The sequence below is a fragment of the Eschrichtius robustus genome, chromosome 2 (assembly GCF_028021215.1).
Source record: "Eschrichtius robustus isolate mEscRob2 chromosome 2, mEscRob2.pri, whole genome shotgun sequence".
Taxonomy (NCBI): domain Eukaryota; kingdom Metazoa; phylum Chordata; class Mammalia; order Artiodactyla; family Eschrichtiidae; genus Eschrichtius; species Eschrichtius robustus.
In genome coordinates this window covers 64190242-64205309 of record NC_090825.1, presented here as the reverse complement: position 1 = coordinate 64205309, position 15068 = coordinate 64190242, and the positions used below count along the sequence as shown (strand labels likewise).

Here is a 15068-nt window from a genome sequence, read left to right as displayed (position 1 = left end):
GTAAAATTTAATAACATTTTTCTGGCCATGAAACATGACTTTTGTTAAACAACAAGAAGGTGTGTGGGGGAGTTCACACTGAAAGATAGTAAATATTCTATATAATGAATGTAGCAATACATACATCCAGGATTTGGGCTTCTGGTTATTGATGGCCTGGTGGATAGGGTGGTCAGAGTAGGCCCCACTGAGGGATATTTCAGTGAAAACCTGAAGGCAGAGAGGGACTGAACCACGAGGATCTCTGGAGATAGCATGTTTCCTGCAGAAGGACTAGCCCAGGCACAGCCTTTGAGATGGGAATGTGTTTCTGGCACCTTCCAGGAAAAGCAGACGCTGGAGAGGCTGGAATAGAGAGGTAATTAAAGACAGATGAATTAAAGACAGCCTTTTCTGGATTTCTTTGGCGCCCTGACTTTAAGCAAACACGACTGAACCAAGGGTAAGCAGCGACGCTGGTTCATCAGCAGTCACCCTCAAGCCGCTGGAGACTAAGGACAGAGGGAACATAAAAATGTAGTCATGCTTATTTTCTCCTTTGGAGTGTCACAATATCCTCCAGGAACACTAAAGATTTCATACCTTTCTTCATAGTAAGGGTTTTCAAGTGTGTCTAACAGGCCTGAAAGCTTTTTGATTAAGAAAGGAAGTTCTTCCCTATTAATTCTTCCTGGTTTTAATGCAACTGAGTTTCTGATTTATATTCAGTTTTTCTATCATATTTTTAAAGAAGAACTCTAGAGAAAAAAAAGATGTAAAAATTGATCTATACAGTTTAGAATATAGTTTACCCTTATGGTCTAACACCTCTAGGAAATAATGAACAATTTTAATTAAATCTAGAGAAATCCAGAGTAGTTTTATATATACCATCACATGGTTTTGTTCATATTTCTTATTGCACATTTCAGAGACAACCTTGGACATTTTTATTGGTATATTTATAGGAGTAGTTTTGAAAATATATGTTGAAAATGTGTATGTTAAGGAGTAAGTTTTATGTTTAGAATAAATTATTCAAATGTAAACTGTGAAGCTTGTTCATGATTCATTTTACCCATTTGAAGGTAGTGTAACTACTGGGACAGACAGTTCACCATGGGCCCAGAGGGGGCCTGTATATTATTGCTGAGTGTGCCAAACTGCAAGACTCACTTATCCACAGGCAAATGTTAGTCCCATAGGCAATTAAGTAGGTCAAGGTGACCACAGCTTGACTTCAGTGTAATGGCTCACTCTCTGGGCGTAGGAAGGCTGGCTTGTTTGCTCTGTGCTACAGCGTTTGCAACTTGTTCCTCAGCAGTGACACAAACCCGCTATGTCTATAGCATCCATCTGGGCCCATCATGTCACCCTGGGGGGACTAAGGGAAAAAGGGAAGCAACAGAAATAAGTTGATACTCATGATACTCACGCTGTTTGCTGTGCCATGAATACTATCTTTTGTCTCTGAACCAGGATTCTCATGCCTTGTCGACATCCATGAAACAGTAACAGACTAATGTATTAAGAATCTCAGACCCTTCACAGTTCTTGATAGTAACCCACCTCCAGATTTAAAAGTCAGAGAAATATTATAAAATGTCTTTCTCATTGTACACTTGCAGGTATAAAGTACCATATAAAAATTATACATCTGATGCCATCTTTCCCTTCCTCATTTTGTGACATTTTTAGGGACATTTGAAAATAGATTCAAAATTAAAATTTCTATCATTTCCATAGCTCATTATCTCTCTCCATGTCCTCCCTTCTTTCCTTATCGGGCTTAGATTCCATGGTCTATCATTAATATCACACCCTGGAAAACACCTGTACCTTTTCCTTTCATTCGACTTGTCTGGCAAACTCAAAACTGTGGTTAAAGTATTTGTAATACCTCACCCCTGCACTAAGCACCTGAAAATTGTGGACAGGTCTCACTTGAAATTTATGACCACAGATTTCAAAAGGGCTCTGATAATACTACTACATTTCCTATATGTTTGCTATTTCACACTGCCTTCTCTTCCTTCAAGTTTCTCACGTCTCCTACCCTTTCTCAGTTAATGAACTTTAGAAAATACTTCTTTGAGGAAAATATAAACCATTAGGCAGGAGTTGTCTCATCTCCCCATCTATGTACATTCCACATCTTTGCCATCCCTCCTAACACAATGAATTAAACATCTCTACCCCTAGCAAAGAACCATTTCTCTAACCTTCTCCAAGGCTCCCCTCCTCCAATTCTCTTTTTTTCTCTATTTCAGGAGTCTTTCCTGGATTATTTTCATAGCCACTATTATCTCTTACCTTAAAATAAATCAAAACAAAGCAAACAACACTTCACCTGATCCAGTTTCCTAAAGGCCACCCATCTCCACTCCAATTATCTATAAATGTGGTCTTCATATCCTCATTTCATTTACCGAACTGTACTTCTCCCTCTATTACTCCACAAAGACCTCTCTTATTGCCACAATTAATGGACCTGTTCTTAGCTTATTTAGCCTCAGCATTAACAAAGTTGACTAGTTCCTTCTTTTTGCAGCTTTGTCTCTGCTTGGCTTCCATGATGTCACACTCTTGGATTTCCTCCTGTGTGACCAGTCACACTTTTAAATCCTCTTGCAGTTCTTCCTCCTCCACCAGACCTCTAAATATTAGACTACCCAGGGCTCTGTTCTTGGCCTCTTCTCCTCTATCTCCATTCCTCAGTGAGTCCACCCAGCCTCTGGGTTTTAAAAGACATCTACTTGCCAATAACTCCCAAATCTGTGTCTCAAGCCCTAAACTCTCCTGAACTCCACACTTGTATATCTAACTACTTATTTGACATTTCCACTAAGATAATCGTCATCTCAAAGTCCACATTTCCAAAACAGATCCCTTAATTCTGCCACCTTTCCCTCCATAAATCCTCCTTCCTTCAGGAAATCTTATCAGCTCTATGTTAAAAATATCAACATTATCAGAACCTGACCCCTTCTAACAACTCCACCACGACAACCCTCATTCACACCATCTTCTCTCACCTGAATTATAACCTGTTTTTATCCTTACTCCTCCCTTCACTCTGCTCTCAACTTGGCAATCAGATCATGTCACATTTCTCCCCAAACGTGTGAAAAATTTTGCATATCACAGAGTGAAAGCCAAAGCTTTATAATGGTCTGGGGTATGTTGTGGTACGTTGGATTATTTTTCAGAGATATTCACTCCCTCACCACCATCCCCACCTCCACGAATGGAGTGCACTATTCTACCTCTTGTCTCTGAGCTCGATTGTGTGACTCCTCAACAGACATGATGCAACCAAAGGCTTGAAAATGGTTTTGCAAGTGGACCTGCCCTCTTACATCTCTGCCACTGTCCTGAGAAAAACATGTCAGGGCTAGCCTGCTGGTCCCAGGAAAAGGAAGAGAGACACATGCAATACAGCTTCTTCATCTGAGCCTAGCTTAGATCAGCTGACCCCAAACCAAACTTCTTATGGAAGTGAGCAAGCCCAAATGAGATTAGCAGAGCTATCCAGATAAGCCCAGTCTAGATCTGACTCATAGGCATGAGCTAAATAACCGCTTAGTAGTGTATGCTTCTGAGTTTGTGGTTTTTATGTGGCAGAAACTGGTAGAGGCTGTAAGATATGACCCCTGTTAACTATGTGATCTTCTACTAGTTTATTCCTCTCTTTTCCAACCATATTGGCTTCTTTGCTGTTTTTCAACTATACCAGGCAGGCTCCTTCCTCAGTATCATTGCACTTACTTATTACCTCACATCAAGATATCCAAGGCTTTCTCCCTAATACCTCCCTGTGTACTATACAATGGAACATTACAAATGAACCTTGAAAACATTATGCTAAGTGAGGGAAGCCAGTCAAAAAGATCACATCTTCTTTCTGCCCCTCAAATATGGCAAGCTCATGGCTTTGACTATTTTCTCTCCCTAAACGCTCTTCCTCATTATCTTCACAACAGATTTCTTCTTGTCATCCAGATTTCAGCTTAAAAGTCTTCCCCTCAGAGGCCTTCCCCTGATTATCCAATCTGAAGTAGCTACCCAGCCTCTTGCATCATCTCTGTGTTAATTCTATCACATATTCAGTTAATTCACTCATTCATTCAACAAGTGTGAATGCTCTGTATGCGCCAAGCACTTCTGAGGATAATGAGTAAGACACAAAATTCCTGCCCTCATGTAACCTATAATCCAGTGGAGAGGGGACAAATAGTGTTATGTAGGGACATAAATTATGGAGAAAATTTAGACAGCAAGAGAATGAAAAGTTATTGGGATGAGGAAAAAGCTATTTCCTATAAGGCTGGTCATAAAAGACTCTCTATTAAGCAGATTATTAAGTAGACGCCTGAACGAAGTAAGAGAGGGTTGACTCTGGGGTGTGGTGGGGAGAATGTCAAGAAAAGAGTAACTTGAGATGCGAGCCTACAGGCTTGGAATATAATTGTACTGAATAAAATGGGGACAAGAAAGGGAATTAGTCCATTTTTTCCCGCAGGGGAAGTGATGAGATTTAAAGCTATTATGAGTTTGAGGTGTTAGTGCAACATCCAAGCAAGAATGTCCAGCAGGCAGGTGAGAAGACAGAACCGAAACCAGGGATTTTAGGGCAAGACGGAGATTTAGGAGTCAGCCGTAGAAAAGTGAAAGATAAGCTTGTAAAGAGAGATGACATTTCCAAAGGACTAAAGGAAGAAAAGAGTGCTAACCACTAAGTCTTAGGGGATTCAACAAAATATTTATAAAATGTATAAAATATCCCTCTCTGATATTATTTTTACTGATATTTCTGATATGTATTTTTTGTTCCTAAGTCTCCTCTCCATTCTTCAGCCCCAGCAGAATGCATGTGGCCTTGTTTGTCTTATTCACTGCCACAATCTCAAGTGCCTGAAAGAGTACCAGGAACATAGTAGGTCCTTGGAAAATATATAATGAATAAAGTAAATGTGTGCCTTCTTCTTTTGGCATTCTTAGTTAAGAAAATAACCAACATCAAGCAATACACAATCTCTCAGATGTCAGAATTTCTGTCTCTGGTGAGTTTAACAAAGTGTCCACATAGTCTTCCAATGTTACATTCAGCACCTGCGATTTATTTCTAATGATTTCACTGTCTACTTTATAGACCATTAAAATGTAAGCAAAGTAACCCCAAGGAAGACAAAATTGACATCCCTGCATTGAAGACTACATAAAAAACATTAGACTTAACTTGCAGCTGACAGGTTTTTGACTTTCCAGAGCCTTTTGCTCCTGATAGGACAGGTGAAATAAATCTGGGTGTGTTCAGACTAAATGACTAAGGCAGCACTGCTGTCCTTTTCCAGCTGCATGACTTGTACCATTCCTTTTAAATGGCACTCATTTCCTTAAGTTCTGGGATGCTGAGCCATATTCTGTCATGTTTTCCTCTGTCACTGGAAAAAAAAAAAAGAACAGCTCCTATTAAGATTAGAAATGTTGAGATGTACAGACATTAAAACAGAAAAGTGTTCCTTTTCTTATTTGGTAAATATTTTGCTTTTGAAACATCAGTAACTAATCACAGCTGTTTCCTTTCATTACAAATGTATCCAATCAGGTAAAATTCCAAATGAAACACACAATCCAACAGTCATTCCATTATACAGTACAATGGGAAGCTTAAGCCTTGTGAAATGTATGTATTAAGTATGCATGTATTCATCAAATCAAACAAAGAAGCTAATGGGTCTCTGATTAGTGTTCTAACTCTGTTATGATGATGATGATGCTTGCACCTCATCCTGACTCATCTAAAACATGTGAACAAAATGCTATTAAGTTTGATAGACAATCTGTTATGTGCCATCCTCATTCTGGTTAAATAGCACAAACTGAATTTTGGCTAGAATTTCTCTCTTGAAAATCAGGGGCAAAGAAAGAGCTGCTGTTAAGTTGAGATACTCTTCTATTTTAACCTCAATAATTTGTTCTTTATGTCAAAGCTAAAACAAAAATTAATAAAAATTAAGCTCATCTGGGATTCATAAAGATTGTGTTTCCAAAGGGATTGTTACATGGACATTAATGGACAATGGCTCATTCAATCCAAAATTGGGTATTCAGAAAAATAAGTAAATAGCAAGTGAATTTTTATTAAATATTTTTAAAATACAGATTTTGTGGCAATTATAAATTAATTTCTAATATAATAATAAACTGATACTTTGAACCAAGAAAACAATATAACAAAAATTCATTTCCAAATGCAAAGCAGGTAACCTATGTTTAGGGATAGTTCATATTAATGCATAATTTTGTTTTTAGAAAAAGATGATTGCTACAATCAGGTATATAACCACTTAGTTACACCTAAGTTCTGTTGGTTAAAAATATATTCTTTTAGAAAATCCATTTTGAACACATTATACTTTTTTTCAGCGATTTTCTCCAAACAATGGTAGAAGTGCTCCTTGATGGACAGAACTCAGGAAAACTGGTTTGACCACACCTAGATTATACTGATATCTACAATACAGGACTCCAAGGGAGAGTCCAGCTCCAACTTATGAAGTAGGCCCAGTTCAGAATGTTTAACAATGAGGTGCTAACAAACGATAGCACTGATCATCAAAAATTAACAACTTTAGGTATCTTTGTTTGGGGTTTCTGTGGTTTAGGCACATCCAAAATGTCTTCATAGTCCGCACTCATTCCCTTTGCCCAGCGACCAACCGTGACCATTCGATCTGTAAAGACATAGAAGAGTCAGAATGTAAGAGAAACAGTCATCAAATACATCCACCTAGATTGGTATTGGTTTAGCAAAGGAACTAGTTTTGACATGAATAATCACAAAGAGAGAAGACTCCATCACTAAAGGAAAGTGAGCAATTCTGTAATTGATTATAACCCTTGATTTCAGAGTACCACAGGCAATTTCTCATCCCAATTAGGGAAATGCAGCAACTGCTTTGCAATGCACGAATTGATGAGAAAGCTCTTTCATTCTTTCTCAGAGTTCATCATTATAGAGTCAATGAGTTCCAAGAGTCTGTAAACAGCAAGAGTTATGAAGCATCAGTTTCAAATGAACAAGATTCCACCTGTGAAATTATACAACATCTGCTTGTCAGTCTTGTCATTTGGGAAGAGGCAATCCTCCCAGGAGGGAGAATTCAAATTCCACTTCATCATTTCAATCTCACTGCCTACAGTGTAGTAAAGACTATCTTCCTCTAGACAAGACTGTAAACAAGAACTCTTGGTTTTCAGATTCAAATGCTAGGGGTAGGAAGTAAGAATGGGCAGACTTATTTGTGTGGTACTATGACTATATGATATAAAAAGAAATGTGCTTTTTCCCCAAGAAGCACTAGTGGGCTATCCCACTGTCTTGCTTTCTTTCACACAGGATTATCATCATTTTAAGCTAGGTAAACTAATGTAATAATGGTCTCCACATCCCAAAAAAATCTGCCTTAGGTTTGGTGAACATTTATGAAGTTTTCGATGACCGAGGGTAGTATTTCAGTGGGAAGAAAATATAACTGGCCAGATGCTGTGTGGATAACACAATTTTAACATTTTCGGCAGTTTTTGCAACTAACTGAATCCTTTTGGTTTCAGAGCATACATGAGGATACTCAATCATAAGAATACTGTAAGTTATTCTCAAATTTCTTATTTTCTCTTAGTGAATTAATACTTTTCTTCAAGTAACGGAATTGGCTCTATTATTAAATACATGGGTTAGCAAATAAAAATATTTATGAATAAGATGCTTTATAAAATCAGGGTCCTCTGGGGCTTACTGGTCATTTTTTTTTCCCACCTGAGAACAGCAGCTGATGCTCAGTTAGTACTGCTGATAAAGAAATGATGAAGTCATCACTGCAGTAGGAAACCAGGCAGCCTTAAAATCAGTTGTGCATCAACAAGTTATTAATAACAAAATTCAGCAAAAACACAGAGGAATACTAATCTCACCCCTTCTAAATGGAGGCCCAGAGATCTCACCTGAATTCTGACTTTCGGGGCAATCTTTCTTAAAATGTTCCACAGAGCCACAAAGTCTGCAGCAACCACCTATAAAAAGAACAGAGTAATTGAAAACCTCTAATACTTACATAGGGCTTTTAATGTCTCAAAGCACTTTCATATCTTATTTGGTCCTCACAACCTTGTTAGTTGCGAAAGTAGCTGGAGCCAGGAACTTACTCCTATTAAGTCCATTCTCCATTCCTCTTGACCTCAAAGAGCACTAAACTGTACCTACCCACCATTTCTTGCCCCTGGCCTTCAGGGCAGATGTGGGAAAGAGAAGTGAGATATGACAGAAGGTACGTGTCCTCTGGAGTGTCCAAGAGCCACTGCACAGAAGCCTGGATCTTAACCATGGTTAGAAAGAGAAGGGTTTGTGAACTCTGAAAAATCTCTGTGCAGATGCATTTTTTGAGGAGAATGCCCACAGTTTTTAATCAGATTCTTTAATGATCAGAATGTTTAATCATGAGGTGCTATGAGGTCCCCAAAGGGTTAGGAACCACTGCTCTGCTGTACAGGTCAGATGGGGGTGATCAATTACAAAAGGAATGAAATTAACTTTTGTTTCAGTGCCTTCTATCTGCCAGGGATCCTAACTCGAGTAAAAATGCCCATTGGCCTTCTTTAAGCAACATTCCAGGACTGTGAATTACAACACATTTGGTTTCTAAAATGAGTCTTCACTGAATGGTCGAACACTATTGCTTAACGGTCAAGCATTATCACGATCATGCTCATAATGTTAAGTGACTCACTCAGAAAAATGACCCTAATAGGATGAATTCTCACTTCTATGTGACCTACTCCCCTTGCTGCACTTTTTTATATCTAGTCATTTTGGTTGACCATACAAAGGCATCTTTGCTCACTAGTCATATTATATGACCTGTTTCTTAAGTTCAAAACTGAAAGGCACTTTTGAGCATCTTCCAGGTCCAGGACTCTTTACTATTGTAGATGCCATAGTGAAATAGAAGAGGCACTTGAATAATACATTTTAATCCTCATAACTCTTCAAGGTAAAATACCACAATTCATCAAATCTAAGACACCACTGATTATAAGATGTATCATTATTCTACATTGCTCTCTGGAAAAAAAAAACTTCCAATTATGTGACACCCCCCAATAGTAAGATACATTGAGTTCAGAGATACTAAAATGTGAAAAAATGTGCATTTTAGAATCAATGAAATACAATTTTCTCATCTCCATTTTACAGATAAGGAAACTGAGAAGAGAGAATTTAACTTGGCCGAAGTCCCACAGTTAGTGAGTGGTAGTGCTGAGGCTATAACTGGTCTAACTCCAAAGCTATGCTTTTTCACTGGACTTCTGCAAGGGAACCCAGTCATAACACAAGTGGTTTCTAGAACCTGATGGTACCAGCATCACATTAATAAATGACTCACATTAACAGATGACAACCTCCTCCTTAAAGCTTTAAACATCACAGACTTTATTGTGGGCACCTTAAGCCATTAGTTGAAAGGTAAGAAAGTTACTTGATTCCCATGCCAGACAACTAACTAAGAAAAACATTAAGAAACAAAAGTTACTACAAATATGAATAGTGTGTACCAACCCTTCTACCCAAAATGGTATGCTAGACTGAGATTAAATTCACAACACTATTTTTTAAATCTTATCCTAGTTTGAGAAATTATCCCTTTGCTTCTGTTATGTTTAAAAGTAGATACTTATACTCTCACAAACGATGCTGAAGCAAGCACAAATATTCTGAAATATACACGTCAGTTTTTTCTGATTTGATGTATTAAAAATAATACCAAGTTACATTACACAAAAAGTCTAGTACATAGAATAGTGCTTGATAAAGATAATGAAATTCTCAAGATTTTGCTACTTACTCAAGAATTTATTTAAAAATTGTTTAAGTATAAACTAAATCACAACTGCATGATGACTCACCATTTTCGACATATAAAAGTACTCACCATCAGCATAGAGTCCTTTGGGATTATCAGGACAGGATCTGGACAGATGCCCCATTTCCCCACAAACAAAACATTTTGCAAAAGGAAATTCACCTGTAACAATCAACAGTTCCTGTTAAGTTATATATATATAATGTAATTCATATTATTTTAAAACACTGTATTCTCAGAGTGTTTTCAGAGTGTTTAAAAAACATATTTGTTTTTACATGATTTAAAGTTTAATCTCATTTGATTTCAAAATATTAAGTGACACACTCATAACAAACCCTGTCAACAACGAAAAAAACAAGTTGCCTACTTACTGGCCACTTTCCCCATTAACCAAATAAAAAATTGATAGAAAAAAAAGACATTAATACCAAAAGCTGGGTCTACTTTAGCCTTGCACTTGGTTATTTCATGCTCTGTGGATCCACACCGGTAACATATTCCAGTGCCCATTTCTTGATTCTCAAGGGCAGCTGGGCAATCTGCAATCCCATGGCCAGGTTTTCTACAATGGAAACATACCTGGGAAAACAAAAATGTGAGTTTCCACACTGCAACACTACACTGGCTTTATTAATTCTAGTCATTAAAAATGTCTTTAAAACATTCTTCATTTTAAAGTTATCTAGTTCTTTTTTTGAAATCTCAGTATTTTATCTGTAGAAAAAAGTGTTTCACATATTCCTAAACCATAAGAAACGTCATTTCCATCAGAGAGTTTCAGTGCTTTTGAAAACCCTCAATCCATAAATCTCTCAGTCTCAGACACAAGTTATAAATGTCTTTGTAGGAGGTAATCGCTTAAATGAATTAAGCAAATATGGACTATTCATTTCGTTAACAGGGATGTCTGTACCTAGAAACACTGAGTTTTCTGGAGGAGATGGACAATGACCATAAAAATGATCACTCAAAATTAATACTTTCACTTTTAAAGTTCACACAATTGAATGAATTTGGGTCAAGTGATTCCATTTAAATTATGATTCGAATCATAAGATATATTTCGTACCAAAATGTATGCTTAAATTTTTATATCTTTCATACATATTCCTTACTATTCATAAATAGATAGAGGTTTCATTTTAGAATATATGCACATTTTCAAGGTATAATTCTAAGATGAATTATTTGGCTCCAGCCGAACATTGAACAATGGTTTGGTTTCTTTACATACTACCTAGCAATTTGCAGGATAGTTTTCGCTGCAGTGAATGAGAATATCAGTCATAATCAAAGATGGTAGATAGCTAAAGTATTTTATTTAAACTGGAAAAAGGTATATTTTTTGGATAACAAATAATTCATCATTTAATCTTTTTTCGAAATAAGCACAAGGTTTTTAAAAAGCAAATTCAGTAGGTAACATAATATTTTGCAACTATGCCCTCACTTTCTTTTTTTCCTGTTTAATAACATACTGGAAAAGAATGAGTCCCTTTAGTCTTTATTAACTTTTACATTTAAAATGAGCTAGGGCAAACAAAGAAAATTCATTTATTCTACAACTGCAGGAAAAGTTACTACCCAAAACTGGATCACCAACATAAGAAGTCTTGGATTCTTGGTGAAGTCAAGGTTGTCTCTAGTAACCTGACAGCTTACTGACTGGGGTTTTATCTGTAAAAACCTAATCTTCACCAAATACAAACTTTTTGAACGATCCTTAAATTTAATGTAGATGGGATTGTGGAGAGTGGACTGGTAAATTTCTAGATGTCAACTTATTAACAATAGAACTGATGCTTAGTCTGCTTAGTCTGAGGTATTAAAAAGAAAAACAAGAAAATCAGTTGAAGGGTCTCAACAAGCCATGTACTATTTAAAGCACATGCTTTAATATAAAGAATTCCTTTTTTTTTTTTTTTTTTTTGGAAAAACAATGTCCTTCCCCTTAATTAAAAACATAAAACTTCTCTTAAAAGGTCACAATACTAAACTTCTTCAAAAAGTATGCAATTCACCACACCGCCTATGTCAATGAAATTATCTTTATATTATCTTTACATTAAATTGACTTTAAAATATTTAAAAATTGTATAATTTAAACAAAACTATCTTGATACAAACAGAAATGATTATCTTTTCTATCCCAATTTATCCATAAGGAACATTTTATCAGTATTATCTCCACAAAAGAATCTTTAAATATGACACTGCATAAAACTAATCCTGCAAATAGCCAGAAGCCACATCTATGGAGGCTGTAACATTTCAAGTCTACACTGGTGCAAACAGTGCTCTACATGTAGTAATTCTAATAAAAAATAAAACTGTAAAATAGCAACAAATCCTGATTCTTATGTAGTATCCTGCTAGAAGAATCCCTTGCTAGAGAAGGGAAAGAATTATACCAAGTAGTTCATTTCCTGTGTCTGACACAGTTTAAAATCTAGGTCTTGGCACCACGGAAATAAACCTGTAGCCCCCAGCACTCCTCTCAGTGTAACATGGGGAAGGAGGGAGCAATGACTAGGGACAGTCTCAAGGAGTTTTAACTCTGCTATTACTCTGCTGTGTTACTAACCAGTATGATTCTTATTAGATCTCCTTCCTGTGCAATCAGTTTTTCATGGATAAAGATAAAGGGAGACATCCTTTCCGACTAATGGGAACCATACATATCTAACCTGTTGTACTTAACCTTCCCCCTTATTTTGATCTTTTTTAAAAATGGCTGTTTGAAAAAGGGCTACTGGAAGGGGAGAGAACATAGGTCTTAAAGTCAGACTCTGGGTTTAAATATCTTCTTTTTTTCTTTTGGCTGAACTACATAGAGTTAGCAGCTCATTTAGGTTCGTTATTTATTTAATAATGCATATACTTATAAAGTGCCAACCACTATTCTGAGTAATCAAATATTAACACCTTTTCCTGGGTTTGAATTTCTCCTCTGCTACTTGCTAAGTGGCTTTCAGCAAGATACTTAACCTAGCTGCACACCAGTGTTTTCTACCCAAAATATGGAAATAATGCCACCATCTTTGCATGTTGTGATAATTAATCAGTACGTCAATTGTCTAGCATAGAGGAGGTGTTCAAAAAAAGTCCTAGTGTTATTACTAGCCTTCAAAAAGATGCCGTATAAGTCTAGTACATAACCACAATCAGACTCTGCTAAAATACATATCTGAGTGCATGAATAATAGTTTCTAGCCATACAAAGTAACATTTTAGTAGAAGTGATCATCTTACCATTGCACTTTTCTTTGCTGCTTGTCTGTTTAATCGTCTTCCTTCCCGGCGACTATCTTTCTTTAAAGCAACTGCAATTTCTTCCCTGACTTCCTGACTGTCTGCTGCTATCATCTCCCCATTGCGAACCATCTGTGAGTTTTGCCTTAGATATTCCATGAATCCGTTCACATCTTCATTTAAATACTCCTTTTTCTTTTTATTCTTTTTGTGTTTTGCTTGGGACGCATGATTTTTAAGGGACAGACTATTGGCTTCAAGTTGTTTACTCTTTGGTAGGTTTTGGCTTTTTCCCTCAAAGGACCCCTTCTTCATGTCCTCCCATGATGTTGCAGGGAAGGGTCTTTTGTTCTGTGTGGTAGTAACTCGTGCCCACCTGGTCATGGCTTCATCAGATGTTTATCAGTCTTTAAGACAAGCATGGCCAGTTAGTCATCTCAAATAAAAAAATGAAACTAAAGATACATGCTATATCACTATATCACCTGTACCCATATGTTAAGAGTTTTAATTATTAAAACACTTTTAAACTTAATTTAGATATCTGTATATTTAATTCTATAACATGCTGCAGAGATATGCCTGTAATGTAAATCTAGCCCTTGCTACCACACCAGTAAAAAAAACAAACAGCAACAACAAAAAACACACGGATATAAATACTTGCTTCAAACTGGAAAACAATTCATTAAGAAACCAAATTATTTCCAAAATTAAATCACATAGTAATAGTAAATGAAGTTACTTTTCCCAAATTCTGCAGTTTTCTTAGCGGTTTATTTTCCTATCTCTAAGTCCCAGGTCTACTTTCTTCCAATCTTCTTGCTTAGTCTGCCATTTCATCGCAAATAATTTGCACAGCAAATTAGTAAGTATACACAACTCCTGTCCTTTGACCTGAAGTCTGTTATTACAACTCTTTCCGGCAGATTGATAAGCAAAATATATGTGTTTGCAGTCACGTGATAATACCGAGTCTTCCTTTTATTAATCAGAGCGTAAGCTACTTCCAGCCCAGCTGTTACAAATCATTTTCAGTTATTAAGACGCCCCTCTTTTAGGGTAGCATCCCGTGCGGAAAACCTCAGTTCCTGCCACGACATCCCTTCAACACAAGCTGCGGGGCGGAGCCAATAAACAGGTGTGGGACTGTGCACAACACTTCACACCAAGCGCGCGCACTCGTCGCTGCGGATCCTGTGACTGTCACAGTGGGGACTGGAGCTGTTCAAGAGGAGAAAGGTTATCCTTCCCCTAAGTATATGGAACAGGGGAAGCTCTGAGTACCCGGTCGGCCGGATCCATTCGACCCGAAGGATCCCAGTGGGGCTGGCCCGCGCCGGCCCAAGCGGCCAGCCTCCTACAACTGAGGCGGATCCAGTCACCGGCGGCCTGGGCCCGCCGCGGAGCCCGGTGTTTCAGCCCCAGCTAGCGCTGGGGGCCCTCGGGGACCTAGCCGCCACTCCCTCCGCCCTCCCGCCGCGTCCCAGGGAACGAAAGTGCGGATCCCACCACCTTACTCCCCCACGCGCAGCTTCTTACCACGCACGAATCCTCCAGAGCAGCAGAGTTGGCAGGCCAGAGAAACCCGTCCCCCTGCGGCAGCGGGGGCGACAGTCAGGAGCGGAAGCACGTCGTCCCTGATTGCGCGTCACTTCCGGGGGCCAATTGGCTCACACGCCGAGGTGCGGCTGTCAGGCGCTATGGCGCCTCTGAGCGCCAGTAAGTGTGGCTAATTAGAAAATGTGAAGCTCGCAGTGCTTGAAGGGCCCCGCTCTGGACTCCGGAGACGCGAAGTTGAGAGGGCGCAATCTGTGCTGTGTGGAACGCACGGCATAGTGGGCGAGATGGATGGAAGGATCCGTGGGGTGGGAAAGGCCCGAAAGACTTCCCTGAGAAATTATCTTTGTA

General features: G+C 38.2%; 1 protein-coding gene across 5 annotated transcripts in view; it reads right to left on the bottom strand.

Moving 5' to 3' along the window:
• ZCCHC9 (zinc finger CCHC-type containing 9) overlaps positions 1-14808 on the bottom strand; it is a 42479-nt gene extending 27671 nt beyond the window's left edge. For 3 of the 5 annotated variants that reach the window (XR_011073082.1, XR_011073083.1, XR_011073084.1), the window contains exons 1-7: positions 14700-14808; positions 13158-13564; positions 10334-10484; positions 9972-10064; positions 7987-8055; positions 6613-6716; positions 125-5423 (exon numbers count right to left, since the gene is read on the bottom strand). Coding sequence is in view for 2 of the 5 variants with exons in the window: in XM_068535598.1 (XP_068391699.1) it covers positions 6598-6716; positions 7987-8055; positions 9972-10064; positions 10334-10484; positions 13158-13541 (816 nt within the window). In the remaining 3 variants the exon portion in view is untranslated. Of the gene's footprint in view, positions 1-11; positions 5424-6102; positions 6717-7986; positions 8056-9971; positions 10065-10333; positions 10485-13157; positions 13565-14699 lie in introns of those variants that run through there. The other 2 variants (XM_068535599.1, XM_068535598.1) reach the window with 2 other exon arrangements.
• Positions 14809-15068: the final 260 nt, after the last annotated feature.